The sequence below is a fragment of the Scyliorhinus canicula genome, chromosome 1 (genome assembly GCF_902713615.1).
Source record: "Scyliorhinus canicula chromosome 1, sScyCan1.1, whole genome shotgun sequence".
NCBI lineage: Eukaryota > Metazoa > Chordata > Chondrichthyes > Carcharhiniformes > Scyliorhinidae > Scyliorhinus > Scyliorhinus canicula.
In genome coordinates this window covers 291,727,404-291,752,692 of record NC_052146.1, presented here as the reverse complement: position 1 = coordinate 291,752,692, position 25,289 = coordinate 291,727,404, and the positions used below count along the sequence as shown (strand labels likewise).

The window sequence follows — 25,289 nt, the reverse complement described above, 5'->3', positions numbered from 1 at the left end:
CAGATAGTAAGTGAATGCTGCATACCTCTGCTTCATCCTCTCATGCATTGTTCCATGCTGGATACACTGGTTTTCCATTTCATCATTTCTTGCTTGGAGTTTCTCCAATCTTTCCTGCAAATACTCTTTATCCTGGCAAAGTTGGCCAATCTCTGATCTGCAATATATAATATTACAGGTGAGAATAGTTGAGGAAAGACCAAATGCAATAAAGAAACATTGCATGAGAACAACAAATATAATACCTGTCCATGTGCAAATCTATTGAATGAAAAGAGGCAAGGGTGATGAATAAGAATGTTAATTATTAATTAGTCATTAACAAAATTTCCAACTCCAAAACACAAAGTCACAAATAACATTCTCTGTGACTATAACGGTCGTTTGTTAATCCTTCTCAAGTTCTCTGCAGCCTTTCATTTGTTTGACCACACTATTCTGAAATGAGAATAGTTTCTCTTGACAACAAAGGCAACATTTGACCAAGTATGGCTGGAAGGAGTTCTTGCAAAACTGAAATCAATTATGGTATATGGGTAACCCTCTAGTGGCTGAAATTGCACTGAAGGTGGATGTGGTTGTTGAAGGATGAATGCCATAGCCTGAGGCCATCAGTGCAAGACTGTATATGGACTGGTGCATTAAAAATGTAAATATTGCCACAGTCCCAGAGGAGCATAAGCTGCTCTCCAAGAGCTGACTGGTGGTGATTTAACCTGAGGGTCACCACACCTCAGCGAGGGGCAAGGTTGAGAAGGCGGAGCCTTCATGAATAATCACAGCCGGTCCGGGAATTGAACCTGCTTGGTGTCTATTATATTATATTACTACTCCTGGTAACATGTTATATTACGTTGTGTAATATCTTATTACTCATTTGCTTCTTTCCAAGATGGTCCTATACTCGATGTTCATTAATGCTCAAAGTCTTCAATTAAAGCAAATGCTGTTTATTGAGTAACGATAACAATTGAACTGTGAGTTCATTCTCTCTTCAACAATTAAACTAGAGATTAAATTAACAAGATTAAATATATATTAACTATGATTAACAACACCCGCACTCTAAGCTATCTATCTCTACCTCTGGTCACTAGTCAACCCAAACACGAAGAGGCGGGAACTCTCCTTGAGTTTACCTTTTATACCCATCTGTAGTGCTGCCATCTAGTGGTTATCTAGCCGTTATATCTGTTTATTAGCCCTTTACAGACACACAGATATGCAGATCACGACAGTCTTGCTCCGCATCACAGACCAGCAGTCCAGCCAACTGACTTAAATACTTACCCTGATCTCCAATGGTACAAGAGACCAAAATCTTATGTAACCATATATTTAACGGGGACAAAAAAAATGCCAATCATAGAAAAATCTGATTAATCATTCAGCATGTTTGGGTTTGAACTACATAACTTGACTTCTCCCTTTAAAAAAACTGCTGTGGGAGAAATGCTCCAAGGATTTTCTTATCTGTCCCCAACAAAGAGACAGTAATCAGTCTGAATACTTGGAAAGGAAAAGTTAGAGTGAAAAATGCTGCAGCAGTTCAAATTATGCAATTATACAAGCCTATACAAGTGTGCAATTTAGATATACAAATTTCTCTGAGATCAAGGAAGGTGAGAATTAAACCAGATAATCCAGCTACAGCTACCAACAGAGAAGATGAATTTACACAGGAACAGAGGATCCAGGAGGAATGCATAGCACTTCTACAGATGGAGGTTCATCATTCTGATGTCTCAGAAGGCTAACACAACCTTCCAGAGGAGATGAGGAAGCCAGGTCATCCACAGCTGCACATGAGGTTTTATAAGTTCTCAAAACAGTGCTAACTATAATCATATAGACCTTAAGCTACTCAATAAGACTGCTGGCTAGCTAATGCTGTTAATTTGTCAGATATCTAAAGGAGCCAAATCCTAAATTAACCTCATAAATTTATATCAATCTCAGAAACTGTAAATATATGAACAGAAAATAGTTATTGCTGAATTATTCTGAAAGAGCTGAACAGCTTTTGTAACTTATAGATTTAATCAATTAACCCTATGTAGAAATTATTTGGAAACTCTATGTTAATGTTCAAATGCTACTAAATATGATTCTAAAGTTAATAAAAATCATTAATGATTTGGCTGTCTGGAATCTGAAACCAAAGAAAAAATTCTGGAGAATCTCATCAGGTCTGGCAGCATCTGTAGGGAGAGAAAAGAGCTAATGTCTCAAGTCCAGATGACCCCCAGATGCTGCCAGACCTGCCGAGATTTTCCAGCATTTTCTGTTTGGTTGCTTTCTGACTTATTTGATAGCAAGGATTAATTTGTTTACCCAGTAGCTTGCCTAAATACTGATGGGAAGCTGCAGTGTAATCATTCACGTAACTCAAAATGGTTGATAAGAAAATTCATTGAGCCAAGTTTAGGAATCAGCAACAATAAAATGGGGTGCTAAATTCCTAACTGCTCTGTGATTGAGAACTAGCCACAATATTTGTTTGGTGATCCGGTTAATTTTATGAACAATGGTAATCTCCCCCAAGATGTTGATGGTGGGGGAATTCAGCAACAGTGGTGGTTTCCTCCCACACTCCAAAGATGTTTAGGCTAGGTGGATAAGGGGTATGGACCTAGGTGGGTGATCTTTCGGACGGTCGATGCAGACTTAATGGGCTGAATGGTCTCCTTCTGCACCGTAGGGATTCTATGATTTGACGACCAAATAAAATACACGACTACTCATTATTCAAGTACGTCCAAATTGTAAGTGGCTTTTTTCTAGAAGGTGGTCTCCATGGTGTTGAACCCAGCATGATGAAGGACCTTGCTGTTTGTGATTCAGCAATAGTAATACCACTGAATGTGAAGGCGAGTGGTTAGATTCTCCCTTGTTCGATATAGTCATTGCCTACAATTGCGTGACATGAATGTCACTTGTCATTTATCAGCCCAAGCCTGATAGTTGTCAAGTCTTGTCGTATGCGGGAATGCACTGCTTCAACATCTGAGGAGTTGTGAATGGTACCGAACATTGTGCAATCATGAGGGAACATCTGTGGCAGTATTCTCTGTTCCTGAGACTAAGTGTTGACCCAGGGGCAGGATTCGCGGAGTCCTACGACAGCAAAACTGGCACCGCATCTGCGCGAATTCAATGACCATTAAGGGGCGAGCACCAACGCCACGTGGAACACAATCGATTCCAATGGGAAACATGGTGGGATTCGCATGATTTGCAATTGACACTCAGGAGGCTGACAAGCTGCAACTGCATATATACACTGCACTCCCAAAACACATCATCCCAGCCAACAAGGTGTCAGCGAGGAGAGCAGCACCCCGTTTTACGGACATCAAGCTTGAGACCCTGCGAGACGCTGTGCAGGAGAGGCGGGCGACCCTGTACTCCTGCCCGGGACAGAGGCTGCCAGCCACAGTCATTAGACGTGCCTGGGCGCAGGTGCAGAGACTGTAAGCTCTGTCAGCGTCTGGACCGTCCAAAAGTGCTGTAAGAAACTGCACGACCGCCTCAGGGCGCCCAGGGTGAGTAGGCAGCATCATGCCCCTGACACCAACCCCTGTCCCAAAACACCCATTACCCCACCCAACCCCACCCCATCAGGAGGGCGGCCGAGCCCCCACCCTGCACCACATGTCGGCACCCATACCGCGATGGCTGGGTGCTATGGCCACTGAAGCCACCAGCTACCCACCCCTGGGCTGCATGTGCCAGATTGTCTAACACTACGTGTTTTCTGTATCTCCTCACCCCCCACAGGAGAAGGCCACCCAGTTACTGGGTTACAGGGATAGAGTGGAGGTGTGGGCTTAAGTAGGGTGCTCTTTCCAATGGCCTCCTTCTGCACTGTAGTGATTTTATGATAACCCCTGGGAACGGGAAAAGACTGAACGGGGATCGTTGGACCTATGGCTCCTCACCGCGACAGAGCAGCAGGCCCTGGATGTGATAAGCAGGTCAGAGGAAAGGGCAGTCGCTGATGTGGACGTCGGCATTCGGCCAGGGAAGTGAGACTCCACTGAGTTGTGGTTCCCCGTGACACCTGTGTCAACCCTCTCAACAACACCCCCACATCACCCTCATCCCCCCACCACCATCATCCCACACCTTCCCCACAGCCCCCCTCCCAAAAAAACCACCCCCACATCCTGACTCCCCTTCAGCACGCCGTCTAATAATGCTTCTTGTCTTGCAGGGCCTGCTAATGATGGGGCCGGGCCTTCTGGTGTCCTCAAACCCCCCCCCCCCCCCGCCCACCAGCACCAGCCACAGTCAGAACCCCAGGGGCCAACCAGCAATGTGCACACCAACACGGATTCAAGACATAGAACTGAGACCCAGGACACACTGGAGCTCGAGTCCAGGGATGACACTGATTTCCCATCACAGCTGAATCCAACACCCTCCATCTTCTAAGAGACACAGGCCTTGGCTGGGCACTTTAGTGAGGAGGCTCCTGGGCCACTATCTGGTCCGCACCACACACATGCTCCGGTACATCAGGTGGAGGTAGAAACACCCAAGGGGACAGAAGGTTGGAGGGCAAGCCGACCCCTGGGACTAGCTGCCTTCCAGATGGGTTTAGGGCTTCTGGAATGGATCGTCCCATCGATCGTGGAGGTGCAGTTGCAGACCCAGGCACTACATGAGGGGTTATCGGCGAGCATCCAGCACCTGCACGCGCAGGTGGAGGAGTTCAACTGCGTGAAGGAGCAAAAGGTGGTGAAGGCCATGCATGCCACCCAGACCAACACCACATGTGTGGCGTCTGTGGTGGAGGCCGTGGGAGCTGGGTTTTCGGCTCTGGATCAGCATGTCCAAAGCCTAGGGCAAACTGTGCAGGCGGTGGCTAACGCCCAGGACAGAGCTGCCCTCTCATAGGCAGCTATGTGCCAGGGCCATCTGGACATCGCAGGGGCGCTCTTGAGCATGACCCAGTCACAGTGGGCCATGATGGAGAGCGTCTACTTCATTGCCCAGGCACTGAACGATGTGGCGCAAACACAGAGGCTGCTGGCCCAGTCCCAGAGTGAGGTGGCGCAGTCTCTCGCTGATGTGGCACAGACCCAGGTGATAGCACAGAGAGTTATGTGGCATAGTCCCAGAAGGAGGTGGTCTACTCCCTGTGCTCCATGGCTGCGAGCATGCAGACTTGGCCAAGACGGCTGTGGGCTTTCAGGACTGGCAGCGGCTGCTGGCGGGGGAGCCTCAGGTGCTCACACCCCTGTCCCATCAAGTAGCCCGGGGGCCATCGGGCATTCTGAAGAGGAGGTGATGGGGCCCATGCCGGTGACAGGACTCCTGTGGTGCTGGAACACCACAGCACCTTGGACTCCCCCACCCGCGCCCCCTCCTGTCACTGGCGCATCTAGTGGGCAGCGGGCAAAACAGGACAGCACCATGCCACCTGGGCTACCCGAGCAGCAGCCGGGCCCATCCAGGCCCTGTCGCCCCAGAAGACGCCCGCCAGAAGGGACCCAGGTTGCAGGGTGGGAATCACAGGTGGCATTGCTCATACTGCTGCTAGTCCTCTGACACCCATTGGGGGAACAGGGTGCCCCGCTTCCCAACGACAGTGTTGAGGTCTTGTGAGGTCGGCATTCCCAAAGCGAGGAGCAGGTCTACATGCTGCCATCCTTAAGTGTTGACCAGGAATGCTGAGGGAATGTTTAAAAACAGTCCCCCCCTTGTTAGCGGCGAGCAGCTATAGCGAGAGTCAGGTGAATCAGATGGCGAAGGAGCCAGTAATGCCGAGAATGTCATGGGGGCTCATTTTCGGCACTAAGCTCTGTTGAATACAGGTCGCGATTTCACCAATGCAGCCCTTGCAAAACTCCCCGGCAAACGCTCCCAAAACCGGATTTTAACTTTGGTCCACTGAATTGCACTCAGTGTGTTTAGCATTATTAAGATGATGTAGTTAAGGGGGGGAACTGAGGGCTCAAGCAGTCAGGTGTTGAGTTTCAGTTTGGAGTTCAGTTAAAGATTGGGATGTGAACAGACCAGCAGTTTCTCTCAAAGTAGTTTAGTGAAAAGATTTTCCTGTGGACAAAACAGCAGTTTCTGAAAAGGCTGGTGGGTTAAACAGTGTTCTGACACAGACCAAGAATCTGCAAGCTGGCTCCTGAATGAGTTCTCTCTCAAAACAGTTTATCCAAGACATCTCTTTACAGCAAGTATTTCTGGGTCTACTAACTGTATCTGAAGTGGATTTTGACCTGAGATGGGTTTTGCTTGAGTGGAGATGAAAGATAGCATTTAGGAGTTAGTGTTTAACTGGTAATTGTAAGCTATTTTCTTTATGATGTTAAAGTTAGTAATATTGTGTTAGTAACAAAATTTATTTGAATATAGCATATCCTTATTTGTGTGTGGAGTCATTCCTGGAGCTAAGTAGTCTATCCTCATGGTCTCACAAATTAAATAAAAAAATTGGGATTTCTGTCCTGTATCCTAGTAACTGTTGGGGTCTAGTCTGGGATCATAATAAAATCAGCCTTGCAACTTATGAGAAATTGAAAATTTATTCTTCCATTGATGTCAGGAATTTGAAAATTATTTAGATATTGCAATTTCTCATCACCTAAATGGATATTTTGCTGCATTCTTTATGTATCCACATGAAATCTTCCCAGGGACCCTGGAGCTGTGAAGCAACTCTGATAACCACTGTGTTACAGTGCTGCCCCAGTGAACGTGGAGGTGATCAGAGCATCCAATGCGCATTGGCCATGGCGCACATACTGTGCGGTCTTCCGTGCCTGCCTGGGCCCCATATAATAATAATAATCTTTTATTGTCACAAGTATGAAGCAACTGTGAAAAGCGCCTAGTTGCCACATTCCAGTGCTTGTTCGGGTAAGCTCGTACAGGAATTGAATCCGTGCTGCTGGCCTTGTTCTGCATTACAAACCAGTTGTCTAGCCAATCCTGCCCATCCTCCTCCTCCCTGCATCCTCATCGGACGAGGCCTGGCTCTCATTCTCCTTCTGCTGCGCGATATTGTGGAAGACGCAGCAGGCAACCAAGATGTGGGCGATCCTCCCAATGCCATTCGGCACCTGAACCCCATCTTCGAAGCACTGCTCGATCATGCACCCAGTCGCGGCATGGTCGTCGTTGAAAGGCCTGACGGGATGGCAGGGGACAGCTGTTCTAATGAGCACTCATAAGATGCAAATGATTGCAAATAGTGTTTGCACCACCTGCCAATGGGAAGAAGAATCTGATTGGGAGAATTGCAACCGGATTTTACACCTGCGGGTGTCCGTCCTTTTGGCTCCCGCCAGAATTACCGTGCCTGCCATCAAAACACTGCGGGCAGGTAAGGAGAATTCTGCCTAATAGTTCCAATGAAAAGCCATGTTGGACTCAAAATGTTAATTGTTTCTCTCCCGCAGATGCTGCCAGACCTACTCAGTTTTGCCAGCACCATTTCCAGCATCAGCAGTATTTTGCGGGCGGCACGGTAGCACAGCGGTTAGTATTGTTGCTTCACAGTACCAGGGTCCCGGATTCGATTCCCGGCTTGGCTCACTGTTTGTGCGGAGTCTGCACGTTCTCCCTGTGTCTGCGTGGGATTCCTCCGGGTGCTCCGGTTTCCTCCCACAAGTCCCGAAAGACGTGCTATTAGGTAATTTGGACATTCTAAATTCTCCCTCAGTGTACCCGAACAGGTGCTGGAATGTGGCGACTAGGGGATTTTCACAGTAACTTCAATGCAGTGTTAATGTAAGCCTACTTGTGACAATAATAAAGATTATTATATAAGTAATGGAGATGCTCTGATCCCTCCCATACTTCACTTAATACCATCCCCCAGTCTGGGATGATAGCTTTCATCATGCACTCTCTGTTTCCTATTTAATATCAAAATGTTTTTAGTTCGGCTTGTGTGCCATCTCAGATTCCCACGGTTTCTGAGGCTTTCTTAAAATAAATCTTCCATATGGAACTGTGTCGATGGCTTTCTGAAAATTTAAATAATCAACTTCATAAGGATTTTATAAAAGCTTCAAAGAAATCATGGTTTTGTGAACAGATTTTTCTCTTTCTAAAGGTAGGTTGTTTCTCATTAAGCCATGGCTATACAACTACTTCATCAGAACAGAGTGGTTTCTATTTTTTTATAAGACATATGATTGATGGTGGTATCGTCCTATTTATCTGGGGGTCAGTTAGCTCAATTGGCTGGGCAGTTGTTCATGATGCGAAGCAACGTCAACAGCACGGGTTCAACTCCTGTACCATCTGAGGTTATTCATGAAGGCCCTGTCTTCTCGACCTTGCCCTTCGCCTGAGGTGTGGTGACCCTCAGGTTAATTTACCACTAGTCAAAGGGGAGGGCAGCCTATATTTGGGCATTCTGAATTCTCCCTCAGTGTATCCAAACAGGCGCCAGAGTGTGGCGACTAGGGGATTTTCACAGTAACTTCACTGCAGTGTTAATGTAAGCCTACTTGGGACTGAGGCAACATTGACATTTACAGTCCTATTTATGTCGACATGTTGAGGACATTCTGTCCAATTTGGTCAGTAGGAGCAGTTTATCAACATGAAAGATGAGTCAGCTGATTTCCATTTCTGTCTCAACCACCACACTTTACAGGTTTATATCAATTGTTTAGCCTAATTTCCTGGGCCTAGATGGTAAATTGCTCAACGCATTGCTTCCTCATTGGAAATATGGATCTTGAGTAAAAAGGAATTTACTGCTTGGGATTCATGGCTGTCATTTTATTTTCCAGACCACTTGTTTATTTAATATATTTTTTTAAAGTATTGAAGTATACCAGAGTTTATGTCAATGTCAACATAACAGAAAGGAATGTGCAGATTGGGGACTGGGATTTCACTTTTTAAAATCAAAATATGAGACATTGACACAAACGTGTTTGAGATAGTTTCCCTGATTAGGTTTGGTTTGTTTTTTTTAGATGAATGACGTTTGCTTGTTTTCAATCTTATAAAGCTGTGTGCAATGACTTTTTCATGATTAGAAATCTGATTTCTTCCCAGTTCTCCTTCTGCATCTTAGGCTGCATGGCACTAGGCCCAAGGTATTTGCTGGTCTTCAATCCCTTTAATCGATCAAATAGCTCCTCTTCAAAGATTTCAGATCCTCTAAGGTATACAAAAATAATTGGATTTCAAGTCAGCATTTCATTAGTGAATGCTTCTAGAAAATTAAGTAATTCTACTGTATTCTTCTCAAACTCAAAAACACCATCATATTTATTCTTTACATTTTAACTTCTCCCTCACCATATTTTAACTTATAAAGTTCTGAACATAAGTTTGGGAGAATACTGCAAAAAATGTAATTCATTAAGATGAAAGACACCATTGTGTACTTTGAGGGAATGGTAGATGTTTACAAGTATTTTGCATTAGTTTTATCATAAAAGATGGAACAGAACCCCAAGAATACTTGAGAAAATTGTGGAAAAATCACAACTGGGAATAAATATTCAAAAGTATGTTGTACTTCGAAAGTATTTTTTTGAAATATTTTTATTGATGGCTTTTTGCATATGTACATAGAAATATCAGATAACCCAACAGTCCACAGCAACAAAGAACACAGGTCAACAACACCCCTGATACCAAGTCCCCAACTCCCCCCGCCCCCTTACGTTTCCCCCCTTATCTCCACCCCACAACGAAAACAAAACCCTAATTCCCCGCATCCCATTGACATCTTAATGCACCTTGAAGAAGTCAATAAACGACTTACATCACTGGATGAACCTGGGGCGGCACGGTGGCACAGTGTTTAGCATGGCTGCCTCACAGTGCCAGGGACCCGGGTTCAATTCCAGTCTCGGGTGACTGGCTCTGTGGAGCTTTTACATTCTCTCTGTGCCTGTGTGGGTTTCCTCCGGGTGCTCCGGTTTCCTCCCACAGTCCAAAGATGTGCGGGTTAGGTGGATTGGCCATGATAAATTGCCCCTTAATGTCCAGAGATGTGCAGGTTGGTTATGGGATTACAGGAATAGGGCAAGATGAACACTCGTCAAAGGACGGGGTGCTCATTCGAAGGGCCGGTGCGGACTCGATGGGCTGAATGGCTTCAACCTGCACTGTAGGGATTCTATGAACCCCTCCTCCGCCCCCCCGTAAGGCGAAATTGACCTTCTCCAGGTGGAGGAATTCTGATAAGTCTCTCACCCACACCCCAGCCTTCGGCGGCTCTGAGTCCCGCCAGCTCAGCAAAATTCATCGAGGCTATCATGGAAGCAAAGATATCGGCCTCTCTCTCCACCTGGACTCCCGGATCTTCTGACATTCCAAATATCACCACCTCCGGACTCGGGGCCACCCCAACACCCAGAATCTCGGATATAACATCCGAGAATCTTTGCCAGTATCCCCTCAACTTTGGACACGCCCAGAACATGTGGACGTGATTCGTAAGCCCCCCTGCACACCGCCCACACCTATCCTACACCCCTTGCTCGCCACCATCATGTGGGCATCACCTTAAATTGGATGAGGCTTAACCTCACACACGGCAAGGATGCGTTCACTCTCTGCAGGGCTTCCTTCCACATCCCAGCCCTCCCCCCACACCCCTCCTCCTATTTGCGCTTGATCTCCTCCACTGGAGCACCCTCCTTCTCCATCATCTCTCCATAAATATCTACCACTCTCCCCTCCCCAATATTATCCTCGGACAATAGCTCATCTTGCAGCCCTGGGAAGGACGCCACCTCTCTCCTCACAAAGTCCCTCACCTGCCGATATCTGAAGCCATTTCCCTTAGACAACTCATACATTTCCTCCAGCTCTTCCAGACCTTGAAATTTGTCCCCTACAAACAAGTCCCTGAAATACTCCCCCAACTTCCTCTCCTGTCCACTAGCATTAATTGCTTTTCCCCATGTTCAATTTGTACCTCAAAATACGGCCAAATTCCGTTGTGATCTCCATGGTCCTATCAAAGCTGTCCACTGGGTCTGAAATGTATATCAAAAGATCACCTGCATACAATGAGACTCTGTGCTCGACCCCACCCCGATCAATCCCTCTCCAACCCCTTGATGCCCTAAGTGCCATTGCCAACGGCTCTATCGCCAGAGCAAACAGCAATGGGGGGAGTGGGCACCCCTGCCTCATCCCCTGATGCAACCCAAAGTACCCCGATCTTGTCCTATCCGTCTGGGCACTAACCATCGGCGCCCTGTACAATAACCGAACCCAATCCACAAAACCCTGGCCAAACCCGAACTGACCCAGCACCTGCAACAGATATGCCGACTCCAGCCGATTAAACGCCTTTCCACATCCATTGCCACCACTACTTCTACCTCCTGCCCCTCTGAGGGCATCATATTGACACTGAGCAATTAGCGCACATTTGCTGACAACTGTGGCCCCCTTCACAAAACCTGTCTGGTCCTCCCCTATCACCCCCGGCACACAGTCCTCTATCCGCGACGCTAACACAGAACAGAACATACAGTGCAGAAGGAGGCCATTCGACCCATCGAGTCTGCACCGACCCACTCAAGCCCTCACTTCCATCCCATCCCTGCAACCCAACAACCCCTCCTAACACCTTCACTAACAGCTTTGCATCCACATTTAGCAGTGAAATTGGGTGGTAGAACCCACACTGCTCCAGATCCTTACCTTTCTTTAAAATCAGTGAAATGGACGCCTGCGACAATGTGGGGGCAAACTCCCGCCCTTCCCCTCACATCATTATATATCTCCACTAGCAGAGGCCCCAGCTCCGCACCAAAATTCTAATCAAACTCTGCTACCAGTCATCCGGCCTCGGGATCTACCCTGCCTACATCGGACCTACGCTATCCATCACCTTCCTCAGTCCTATCGGGGCCTCCAACCCTTGCACCTTCTCCTCCTCCATCCTTGGGAACTCCAACCCGTCCAAGAACCGCTTCATATCCTCCTCCCCAGGAGGAAGCTCCGACTCATACAAACCTTCTGTAGAAGGTCTCAAACAGCCATTCACCCCTTCTGGGATCGACACCACCTTGCTTCTCTCATCCCTCACCCCACCAATCTCCCCCGTTGCTGCCTGCTCCCTCAATTGGTGTGCCAACATCCTACTCGCCTTTTCCCCAGACCGGTACACTGCCGCTCTGGCCCTCCACAATTGCCCTACAACCTTCCCCTTGGACACCAACCCAAACTCCATCTGGAGCCGCTGTCTCTCCTTTAGTAGCCCCTCCTCTGGAATACCTCTGATCCACCCTCAAAATCCCATCCACCAACCTCGCTCTCTCCTCTCGGTCCACCCTCTACCTATGCTCCCAGATTGAGATACATTTGCCCCTGACTACCGCCTTAAGTGCCTCCCACAATGTGCAGGCCGAGATCTCCCCCCCGTGTTATTCCGCTCCACATACCCTCAGATGGCAGCCCTCAACCTCTCTTACACCCCCTCATCCGCCAACAAGCCCACATCCACATCCAACCTCCACTGCGGCTGTTGGACCTCCCCCTGACCCACCCACAAATCCACCCAATCACCGAATACTCCGAATCGGCTACCCCTGCCAACAGCGCCTTGTCAATCACAACAAAAACGATCCGGATAACATGTGAAAAGTATGAGAACACCTTTGGTCTCGCAAACCTCCAGGTGCATCTCCTGCAGGAACACAACGTTCACCTTCAAACTCCTCAGTGCACAAAATTAGGCAACTGTTTAGCCGACCCATTCAACCTTCGCATGTTCCAAGTAACCAGCCTGGCCGTGGAGCTCCCCACCCCTTCCCCTGCTGATCAGCCACACCCCTTCTTTAGCCGTTCCCCACCCTCCTCACTCCGCATCTCGCACCTTTCCACACCCACCCCAGGATGTCCGCCACCATCGTTCCTTAAACAACTCGCCATACCCACCATACCCATGTCAGAATCTCAACCCCCCCCCCCACCCGTAATCAAACCCATCCACCCTCCCTCCTTCTGGCAACCCCCCGTTTCACTCCCAACCAGCTAGCATGGCGGCTCCCGCACAGGGCCTCTAACTAACCCTCATCCTCCCATCGCTCCAAACAACAAATATACAAAGAAAAACAAAAGGCACACTCACCCTCATCGCTCCCCCCCTTGCAACCTTTGCCAACCCACCCACCCTGCGTGCCCTTTTACACAAAACTCCACTCCAAATTTCAATATCCTCATACTCTTCCCAGTCCCTCATAAGGTCCTTAGCCTCCTCCGGCGAGTCAAAGAAAAACTCTTGCTTCTGATTCGTAACCCACAAGCGAGCAGGGTACCAAACCTCAATCTTCACCCACTTCTTGTAAAGGGCAGCTTTAATCCAATTGTGCCTGTCCCTCCGCCTGGCCAATTCCGCTCCCAGGTCCCAGTAGAGTCGCAACTTTCTTTCCTCCCAAGTGCACTTCTTGGTCTGCTTCGCCCACCTCTACATCTTCTCTACAAATGATGCAGACTCACCACCATCATCCTCGGCAGATCTCCCACCTGAGGCCTCCTCCTCAGCACCCTGTGCGCTCGGTCCACTTCAAGAAGACAGTCAAAGGCCCCCTTCCCCATCAGCTTCTCCAGCATGCTCGCCGCATACTTGGCGGCCTCCACACTTTTAGGCATCCTCATGACCTGCAGAGTTTGCCACTTGGAGCGGTTCTAGAAATCCTCCAGCTTCTCCCTCAGCCTTTTCTGGCTGCTTTTCACCATCCCCATCTCCGCTTCCAGCGAGGTCAACCAATCCTCATGCTCCTCCACCAACTCTTCCACCTTTTGGATCATCAGGCCCTGTGTCTCCAGCCTCTGCTTCACATGCTCAATTGCCGCCGTAAGCGGCTCCGTCAGCTTAGTCAAGTCTTCCAAAATCTCCTTCCCCTGCTGCTGGTACTTGCTGTTCAGGAAATCCACCAGCTGCTCCGTAGACCATTGGGTGGGCAGCACTGCCCCCCTGCTCTCTGCCATCTTCTCCTGTGTCGCACCACAAAAACTTGCTTGCTCTAGTTGCTGTCCTTTTCCCGTTGCACTTCTCGTCCGATGAGCCACAAACCAGTCCCACCAGATGAGTTTTATATTCCCTCAGTGCTCATGCACCTTCTGCCATCCAAGACAACACGATTCGGGTGGGGAAGGACTGAAAAAAATGCACCTCGAGCGGGAACCACCAAATGTGTGACCACTCACTGGCCGCCACCGGAAATCTGTATTTTGAAAGTTAACAGGACTAAAATAGAAAGGTTATCAGGCCTAGATCATATGCATCTGAATATAAATGGACTGTGGAGAATAGATATCAACATTACTAATAAACATTTTCAAACAATAATTCCGCCAAAGAAACGGACTTTGATGAAGGTTTCCCTCCACATTAAGGAACGTGAAAAGGTTAAGCTGGGATATTTTCGGCCAATTAATCTCGCAGGTCTTGGATAAACCTATAGGCCTTGATATTTTTCTTAGGAATACTCAGTTCCCTAGCACCAGCGATTGGAAAATGGCTGACGACCCATTATAGCAGTGTTTTTCAAACTTTTTTCTGGTGGGTGACTCACTTTTATAAGATGGCTGCCACTCTACGCTCACAATAGATCCTACATTGTTACTTTTAAAAATGTCACATTCATTGTGGTACTTCTGTGTTATTAAATGTAAAAATTGGAAATAAAAATACATTTTCTAATTTTTGTCATTATTTGGAGATCTAAATAACTTGTAATAAAAGCCTCTGAACAGATCAGTGCAAGAGGCCTTTGATCGCAGACTCGATGTTTGAAGGGGAACAGGAATTCTTGGAGAATTGCCTGGATTTTGGGCTGTTGGGGAAGGAAGGAACATCACCATTGATCGCAAAAGTCAGTCTCATTGAGGGAGTGACTGATCTCAGAAAGTGTGCGGAGATCAGCTCCACATTTTAAATATACATCAAACTCCTCATACACACAGAGCATGACTTTAAACATAGATCTGATTGAAAAGGTTAAGAGTCACAGAAATTCAACAGACATCAACAAGATTAGCTGTAGCAGAAAAAAATCAGCCAACCCTGACAACGTTAATAGTGTAGCCATGCTGGCCACGCAAAATGGACACTGAGCCAAACTAAAATGGAAGGCTGCTGAGAAACAGACAGTTCAGCCAGAACAGCAGTCTGCAAAGAGCAGTTTGCATTCTGCAGCAGCAGAAACCAGTTTGGGCTCAGGTGAAGAGACCTTAGCTAGGTGCAAATGGCAAAACGCTTTGCATGCTAATGAGGCCATCAGACTTGAACACCCACACAATAGATACATTTGGTTCTGAATGGACACATTCCAATCAAGACCCAGACATCGAGGCACCAGAAACCTCCGAACAAAAGGACATAAGAAACGCCCCCTCCATCACGGAGACCCCCTCGCATTGGGGAATTAATCCAGTATCGATAAGAAATTGATCCAATAGGTAGAGCCCGCCCGAGAAGAGGGAAGGACAACGGAACCCCTATAAAAGATAGGGACCTCGTGTTGTCCGGTCTGTTAAACCTGTGCTCCGGCCCCGACTGACACCTGGTATCCTGACTCCAGCCGTTGAGCACCAGCCGCCGAAACCGTAAGTTCAACGCTCGCTACGCGATCCAAGCCCACTAGACTCCCAAGTGCCAGAACGCTTGCTGAAGGCTGCAGACAAAACCAGGACGAAGGCCTCGTTCTCTGACCTTGCCTGTTCCTGTTAGATAAGTATTCTGTTTGCTTATGTTTAGTTGTAGCTTAGTCTCTTAGTGTGTGTGCATGAGTATTTATTATTAACTGTATAATAAATATTGATCGTTTGAACTTGACTAATCGGTGTATAGCTTTTATTCGTTTGAACCCTTGAGGACCTGTGTTTCGTGCAACATTTAGTGGCGACATCCGCCGGGACCCTGTTGCAAGTGGAAACACCACAGTGTCCAGGACCCTGAAATTTGAATTAGAACTCCAAATTGCAGAGAAAGAAAGAGATCACAAGTATTCAAGGTGTTCAAAATAATAAGCGAAATTCGGAAGTGTGTTTTAGTGCATGCGTACTAACAGGGCTGTAAGGTAAAACTGAAAGCTTTTTGTTGCGACAAACTTTCGGTAGTTTTGTAATCGGAAAATAGCGTAAGCCGTACCCTTTTCACGAAACACCACCCCAGCAACCCCCTGTTCCAAATTATAAAAAGAGAGTCAGAGGAAATGGCCATGCAGGCAATGGAACGTCTGATGGATCCAGCAAAGTTTGTGGTCGCAGCGACCAGCAGCAGTAGCAGAGTAGGCCAGTGTCCCACGTGGGAGCTGGAACTCCGCAAATATCTGCAGGGAAAGGGATGGCCCCTTTGGAAAGAGTTTTGTGCAAATGAGGAGACAGGTCCCGGAAGTATAGGTCATACTTGGTGGGAGAACCTCTCTCAGATACACAAAAAGAGTTTAGGTAAAGCACGCAAGCCGATGGCGATTGTGTCCTGCTTGGCACAGTTGCGAGGCGCAGAGGAGGTCATCAGGACGCTCCGGGCAGATTTAGAGGAAAGGAACCGAATGAGTAAGGTCGATGTCAGGGACATCGAGAAAGAAAACCTGGATCTTAAAGGGAAGTTGGCAGAGAAGGGTAGAGAGGTGGATGATGCCAAGAGGGCTCACCAGTCTTGTCTAGCTCATCTGAACAGTTCCCAGACCCAGTATGAGAAAGCCTATCAGGACGTGCAACGTGCCGTTCTGATAAGACAGGAATCGGAGAAGCAGGTGGAGGCATTGCAGAGGCAATGCTCCGATCTCAAAGCAGCTTTGAGAGCACTCCACGCTGCAACGACCGAACAAAGACAAAGCACAGTTGACCACGCGAAATGCAGAAAACAGATTGCGGAACTGCAATCTCTGCTTTCGGTGCAGAATGGCTTCCAAAGCACCTTTGGAGCTCAGTTAGATGGGGAAAACGCCCCAGATTGGCAGGAATTAAGCGAGACAGCGCAGCGGTATGTTCAGGGAACATGTGCGCCCGCAGCTCAGCAGAAACGACAGGCACCCCAACCCCCCACAGCTCAGATCATAACCGCACCCATGAATCCCGTAACCACACAGAGGAAAGCCGAATCAGAAGGCGCCCCAGACATAACTTACACCACCCCTTTAACAGTAACCCAGCTAAGGGACGCTTGTGAAAAGATCACTCCGTTCCTCCCCACCGCAGACCCCCACCAGTTCTTCGCGAAAGTAAAACAGCAGGCTACCATGTACGGCCTGGATGAGAGAGAGCAGGTTAAGCTCACCGTGTTGAGCTTAGACCAGAGTGTAGTGGCAGCCCTCCCCGACCCACAGAACGTGGCAGGAGGCAGCCTAGAGGAGATGCACACTGCCATTTTAGATGCCATCGGGTACAATAGAGGTGACCCCGTAGAAGGCTTGAATAAGTGCAGGCAGAAGAGATCCGAACACCCCACAGCATTCGCAGGAAGGCTGTGGATTCACTTCAGCGCAGTTTTCGGACAGCTAGATAGAGCGCATTTAACCCGCGAAAACATGGTTAAGTGGACGCGCACAATTATCTCACACGCAACAGAGGCAGGACAGAGCGCTTGCAATAATTACGACCCCTCAGAAGAGGCCCATAACGAAAAATGGGTCCTCAAAAGATTGTCCCGCGCTTGGGAGCAATCGCTTCAGGCAAAAGCAAAGGTTAGATCCCCAGAAGAGGCTCAGGCTGCTGCAGACATCCAAGCAGTCAGAGAGCACCAGAAGCCCGCATGGGTAAATGAAGGCAAGAGCAGCCCTCAACAGAAAGGACAGGAATGCTATAACTGTGGACAGTTAGGGCATTGGGCAAAAGAGTGTAATGCACCCCAGCGATCTCAGAGAGGCCAGCAGACAGGCACTCTGAACCGCAACAAAGCAAAACCCATCCACAATGTAGCAGTACAGTCAGGACCCACCAATGTGGACGAGACGAACTGACGGTGTTCGGGCTCCCCCACTTGGGTCTGTGACACACTATGGGACTCATCAGGGAGGCCCGTAGTCACGGCAAAAGTCAAAGGGAAGCCCATAGAGTTATTGTGGGACACAGGAGGATCCCGCACCACCATTAACTCCACAACCACGGCACACGCAGACACGTGGCCGACCACCTCCACCATCACACTTAGCGGGTTCACCGGACACTCGCAGCAGGGACATATCACAGCACCCGTAGCGATCCAGCTAGGGAACATTAGCACAAGACACCCCGTAGTATTAGTAAATCTTCCCCGGACAGCAGAGCACATCCTGGGGATAGATTTCATGAACGCTCACAGCTTGTCGTTCGACCCAGTGAACCAGTGTGTCTGGCGAATGGCGAGATCAGACAGAGCCCCAGCCACCCTCACAGTAGGAGACTACGCTAATCGGATTAGCGCAGTGGGAGAGTACTCATTCGACCTGACTACACTCCACACCGACCGACAAATTAAGGCCCTACTAAACAAACACAGGACAGCATTTGCAAGTCACCGTCATGACTGTGGCAGAATGACTGGACAAGTTCATGTTACCGGACAGGACCCCCGACCGCAAAAGCAGTATAGATTTCCCCTCGAGGCAGAGGTGGAAATAGAAAAGGTTATAGGCAGCTTGTTGGACCAAGGTGTACTGAGAACGGTAGCCTCCACCAACAATGCCCCTATTTGGCCAGTGAGGAAGCCCGATGGATCATGGCGTCTGACCATCGATTATCGGGAACTCAATAAAGTAACCCCCGCAGTAGCCCCAACGGTAGCTACTAGTCCCGAGACCATGCTCAAGCAGGGTCTCAACGCCAAGTACTTCACGGTATTGGACATCAGTAATGGATTCTGGTCAATACCATTGGCAAAAGCGTGCCAATACAAATTCGCATTCACTTTTAAAACACAGCAGTACACGTGGACATGCCTCCCACAGGGATTCCACAATTCACCCTCCATTTTCCACCGACAGCTGGCAAGTGGATTAGAAAAATTTTCCCGACCCGAATGTCTGGTACAGTATGTAGACGACCTACTACTGCAGACAGACACAAAGGCAGAGCACATTTCGCTTCTGGCCGAACTCCTAGAACTCTTAACTGAAATTGGCTGTAAAGTTAACCCGAAAAAGGCCCAAATATTGGAAAGTAAAGTGATGTATTTGGGATCAGTCATCACGCACGGCAAACGCGAGATCGAATTCAAAAGAATTGATTCGATCGTCAAATTGCCCCTTCCCCAGAATGTATCAGCCCTCCGGTCGTTTTTAGGACTGGTTGGCTATTGTCGGAACCACATCGACGGATTCGCGACAAAAGCCGCCCCACTTTCAGACCTCCTTAAGAAAGGAGCCCCCTGGGAATGGCTTCCGCAGCATACAGGCGCTGTGGAAGAGTTGAAACGAGCCCTTAGTGCAGCACCCGCGCTGCTAGTCCCCGACCAACTTTCACCGTACGCAATAGAGGTAGCGAGCACCGATCTGACCCTCTCGGCCGTGTTGCTTCAGGAACGGCACGAGCAGCTAAGACCAGTGGCTTATGCCTCCCGACTGTTAGACCCGGTAGAACAAGGATTTTCAGCCTGTGAGAGGCACCTCCTTGCTGTCTTCTGGGCAGTGCAGTATTTCTCATACATCACCGGACTAAACCCCATCACCATTCTAACCGAACATACACCCACACAGCTACTCCTAGACGGTCGACTGAAGGACGGTTCAGTTAGCCAGATTAGGGCAGCTAGGTGGACCCTACTTTTACAAGGACGGGACATTACAGTGAAACGGACACGCACACACACATACTTAGCAGACAACCTCCAATACCCCGGACAGCCCCATGACTGTGAAATTGTAGCTCCCCTGCATAACACAGGACCCTTTTTAGCCAAAACACCCCCCAGGAAGATAGGGAACCCGAAACAAAGCCCCCAGCCCACAGACACGTGTGGACCCTTGAGGATTTATGTAGACGGTTCCTCCACAGTTTTAAATGGTGAGCGTATCACAGGATGCGGCATCTATGTAGAGGACGCGCAGGGGCGCGCTCTCGAAGAGATAGCTCTTAAGTTACCAGGTCACTTAGGCGCGCAGGCAGCAGAGCTAGCAGCCATAGCGTACATAGTGGACCACCCCGATTCTTTCCCCAGCCCAGCAGACATATATTCAGACAGCTTACATGTCTGTAACAGTTTAACCGATTTTCTGCCCCTGTGGAGGACACGAGGTTTTGTCTCCGCAGACGGAAAACCCCTTCCATCAGCCCCTCTACTCCAGCATATTTTAGCGAAAGCGAAGGACAGGACCTTCGGCATAATAAAAGTAAGAAGTCACCATAGGTCATCACCCCCTGGGAATGTAAAAGCCGACGCGTTGGCTAAGGCAGGTTCCAGGAGAGGACACTTATGGACCCCCCCAGCTAGCGCACCAGCTAGCGCCCCTGTGAGCGCAGTCCAAGTCTCACAGACTGATATTAAAGATCTCGTGGCAGCACAAAAACAGGACGGAGACCTCAGGGAGGTTTTCAAGGGAAACTTTGTGCCTGCTTACGAGCACTTTAAACACGCACTGACCACACATGAGGGTGTGATCATTAAGGACCGACTTTATGTGGTCCCACAGCAGGACAGGAATCAGATGATTGCCTTGTTCCATGACGGACACGGGCATCAGGGAATTGATGCAACAACGAGGCACCTCAGGCAACTCTGTTGGTGGCCTAATCTCAGGAATGATGTAACGCACTACATAGAGAATTGCCTGATTTGTGCTCAGAATAACCCGGAGAGGTATTCTAAGAAAGCACAACTTCGGCATACTCGCCCAGTTAACGGCCCTTGGACAAACCTCCAGATCGACTTTATAGGTCCATTGCCCCCTTGTCGGAATGGCTATAAATACGTTCTGGTGGTGATAGATACCTTTACCAAATGGGTAGAGGCATTTCCCTCGCGAACAAACACAGCTAAGACAGCTGCAAAGATCCTGACCCACCACATCTTCACGAGATGGGGTTTACCCCGAAGTATCGATTCGGACCAGGGATCTCACTTTACAGGACGGGTCATGAGGAACGTCCTGACAATATTCGGAATCAAACAGAACTTCCACATTGCGTATCATCCACAGTCCAGCGGGATTGTGGAGCGCATGAATCGGACCCTAAAAACTACCCTTAGGAAAATGGTTCAAGAGAACAATTCCACATGGGATTCAGTGCTCCCCTTTGCACTTATGTTCATAAGGAACACTGTCTCCACATCGACAGGATACACACCACACACACTCATGACCGGACGCCCTATGAAAGGTACAGAATTCCTTTTAGGACTGGCCATGACAAGCCCCGAAGTGACGGCCCTCACACATGAAAAGGCAGTTAGAGATCTAGTTGAGACTGTGAGGTCTGCACAGCTCGCAGCCGCAGTCCAGCTAGGGAAACGCCGACAGCAACGGACTGCCTGTTTCAATAAGACCGTACACACCACAGAATTCCAGGTTGGGCAACAGGTAATGTTATCTGTTTATAACCCCAGCAGTTTTTTGGCTCCAAAATATTCCGGTCCCTACTCAATTTCGGACAAAATTAGCCCCTCCGTTTACAGGATCAAATATCCTAATGGGAAGACCGCGTGGTTCCATATAAACCAGCTAAAGGCATATGGAACACAGGCCAACCATGCTCACCATGTCCTGCTAGACGCAGCAGAACACTTCACCCCGCCCACCAGAGACACTTTTCCACCATCCCCCTCACAGACCAGTTCATCAACGGACTCGCCCACGACTCCGCCCACAGACCACAACAGACCACGCCCCGACACGCCCACAAGCTGCCACAGCAGAGACAGTAGGACAGACACTGACTCTGAAGACAGCGACACCACACAGCCATACAGCCCACACTGCACCAACTACGACCCCGACTCCAGTGACCCCATGGAAGTCACTTACCTCAAAAACCCAGAACCACCACCCGACCCCGACTACCCCGACAACACACTCGACGCCACACAATGGCACAGGGACAATTCCTACAGACTTGTCCGCAATGATGAAAGTGACCCCCGGTCACACAACTCCAAAATAGCATGCCTGATCCACACAAGGGTGTGGGATCCGGGAGAGCAGGACGACACGGTGTCTGACTCCCGACACGGCAACCCCTTTGTGACCCTGTTCACAGAGGCAGAATCAAAGTGAGGTGTCCAGATGATGTAAGATAGGAATCGTTTGAGGGAAACGATGTCCTTTCTGATGGAACCTGCACGTATGTTTGTCTTCGTTTCATGTTTGTTTGTCTCAGGAATGTAAATGTTTCAGTTGGAGGATGGACATCTTCTTTTCAGCTGAAAAGATTGTGACCACCTCACATACACGTTAGCTTGTCTGCCGAAACTTTTGAGAACTTCGGTTTGATTGGAGAACTTTTCCAAAGTTGTAAGGCCACACGCCAAATAGTTTATCTGCAGATATCTCTGAGAACTTCAGTGATGTCCTCAGTTGGAGCATCTTGGCTCCCTTGGTTTTTTAGGTGCCCCTCTATTCGGCGAAATAGAGGCTGCAAGTCATGGTTAACACATTCGTACCCGTTTTCTCCAGGTTACTCAGGCAGTGGACAAACGGCACTGAGGACCCGCCCTGTCTGAGAACCAACCCTTGGTCAGCCAAGCTCGGGTATGGCACAGCACGCCCTACCCGGGGATCCCATCCAACTCGTACCCGTAGCGGCCCATACGCAACTCATTCGGATGTTTCTTTCCAAATTTGTTTTCCTTTTAGGTTAGGTAGCCCTTCGGCCACCATCCCACATGCTATTTACATCCGGGAACATTCGGATGGTAAACTAGCAAAGCCTGCGAGACGGCTCGCAGAAGGAAGGATTGTTAGGTGTATGCTGGTCTTTAAATTCGCTTTTTGAAAAAAAAAAAATGAGGGGAGTCACAGGGTGTGACTTAGCCAGTCATTTTTAAGGGTCAATTGGGTTTTGAAAGACAGATGCACTAACAAGTAAAGGTCTTAAACTGTGTATTGACAGATACTGTGCTTGATCCCAAAGGTTTCAAAGGACGAGACAGAGGTCGAAGCCAGGATTGTCAATACCGGAGGAAGAAGGAAGAGAAAGAGGAAGAACAGCAAAATGATGGAAGCCCACTTATTACTATTTAATGTCATATGTATATGTGTGGAAACAAGACACGTTTCCCCCACAACCCCCACCGTAAATGTTTCTAGTACAGCAAACCCCCAGTGCTCAGCTCTGATCAGCGAGGTTCAGACCTGGTGTACTAAATTCATGACGTGGTACTCCATGTCCTACATAATCGAATCACTGTTGGTGATTGCGATCCTCACCATCCTAGTGCAGACCCTCAGGTTGAGGAAATGGAAGAGGAGAGCCTCTCGTTCCAGCACCTCACCCATCTATAGAGTGCAATCCCCCATCTTCGGATTCCACCAAACCCCTCAACCCCTCACTGATTACAACACTCTGTAAATAAAATTCAGCCATGTATTATATTGTTCCATACTCGACTGCCGAGTTGGGAAGTGTTATGTTGTGGTGTGAATGGTTAAGATTTTAGAGTGATTAAATGTTTAAGTTAAGGTTAAGGTTAATAGTGATAGGTAGAGGTTCCCAATTGTAGTAATGCATGTCCCTTTGACATAGGGCCAAGTAGAAATGTTAGTTAAAATTTTTTTTCTCTTCTTCCCATAGTTTAGAACAGAGTAGAACAGGAACTGGCAAGAGGTCAGAACACAAGGAGGCAAAGTACATAGGTGATCCTTCACAATAGTATGATTGTGAGGATCACAAGGAGGGAATGTAGCCATGCTGGCCACGCAAAATGGACACTGAGCCAAACTAAAATGGAAGGCTGCTGAGAAACAGACAGTTCAGCCAGAACAGCAGTCTGCAAAGAGCAGTTTGCATTCTGCAGCAGCAGAAACCAGTTTGGGCTCAGGTGAAGAGACCTTAGCTAGGTGCAAATGGCAAAACGCTTTGCATGCTAATGAGGCCATCAGACTTGAACACCCACACAATAGATACATTTGGTTCTGAATGGACACATTCCAATCAAGACCCAGACATCGAGGCACCAGAAACCTCCGAACAAAAGGACATAAGAAACGCCCCCTCCATCACGGAGACCCCCTCGCATTGGGGAATTAATCCAGTATCGATAAGAAATTGATCCAATAGGTAGAGCCCGCCCGAGAAGAGGGAAGGACAACGGAACCCCTATAAAAGATAGGGACCTCGTGTTGTCCGGTCTGTTAAACCTGTGCTCCGGCCCCGACTGACACCTGGTATCCTGACTCCAGCCGTTGAGCACCAGCCGCCGAAACCGTAAGTTCAACGCTCGCTACGCGATCCAAGCCCACTAGACTCCCAAGTGCCAGAACGCTTGCTGAAGGCTGCAGACAAAACCAGGACGAAGGCCTCGTTCTCTGACCTTGCCTGTTCCTGTTAGATAAGTATTCTGTTTGCTTATGTTTAGTTGTAGCTTAGTCTCTTAGTGTGTGTGCATGAGTATTTATTATTAACTGTATAATAAATATTGATCGTTTGAACTTGACTAATCGGTGTATCGTCTTTATTACTTTGAATTTGACCTTGGAATACTTGTGACGTTGCCTATACGGCAGCTGGCGACTCCAGAGCTTAAATAATTACATAGAACAGAGCCTAGCAGTGTTAAGCACACGTCGAACTCGGAGGCGTGTTAATACACTCCAATAAACGCGTTTTACGCCCATAGTAAAACGTGCAACAATAGTAACAGAAATTCAAGGTTCATTGGCAACGTTAACAGTGGCAGACATTAAACATGCATCCGATTCAGAACATTAACTCTGAAGTCAGTCTCGTTGTGTGATCACTGACTCTGTGCTTCCTATGAGCTGTACTTGAACAGATGCATTTCCTCCTGACTGGGATGGAAGGAGTTTCCCATTGCCCAAGAGCTGAGTTCAGAATGGGGCAAACATGAATAAGCTTTGTAACAATGGACCAATTGAAAGGTGGGAGATCCCCACAGGATACAGAGGAATTATTTGCTAAATCCTGTATATGGAAATCCTCCGGCTACGAGTTGCTGACTGGTGTACTTGTGGAAACATATTCCAGTAAGCAGTCATTTGGCTTCGGGTGGGAGATGCAGGCCTGGCAAAAAAGAGCACAAAGCACATTGGAAACTAACTCTGTGCAGAAGTATCTTCAGGAAATAGATTTAAGGAGAATTGGTTTTTCAATTTCTTTAGACATCATAAGGAAATAAAAATGCAAAAGTCCCGTTTTGGGCGCATAAAGCAGGGTCTTTCTCGGCGCTAAAAAAC

The 25,289-nt window shown here is 48.2% G+C and overlaps 1 protein-coding gene across 4 annotated transcripts in view; it reads right to left on the bottom strand.

Annotated features, from left to right (window-relative positions):
* Nucleotides 1-25,289, bottom strand: part of sdccag8 (SHH signaling and ciliogenesis regulator sdccag8) — a 595,448-nt gene that overhangs the window by 115,702 nt on the left and 454,457 nt on the right. For all 4 annotated transcript variants that reach the window (XR_005462774.1, XR_005462773.1, XM_038815187.1 and 1 more), the window contains exon 16: nt 26-157. Coding sequence is in view for 2 of the 4 variants with exons in the window: in XM_038815187.1 (XP_038671115.1) it covers nt 26-157 (132 nt within the window). In the remaining 2 variants the exon portion in view is untranslated. The remainder of the gene's footprint in view (nt 1-25; nt 158-25,289) is intronic.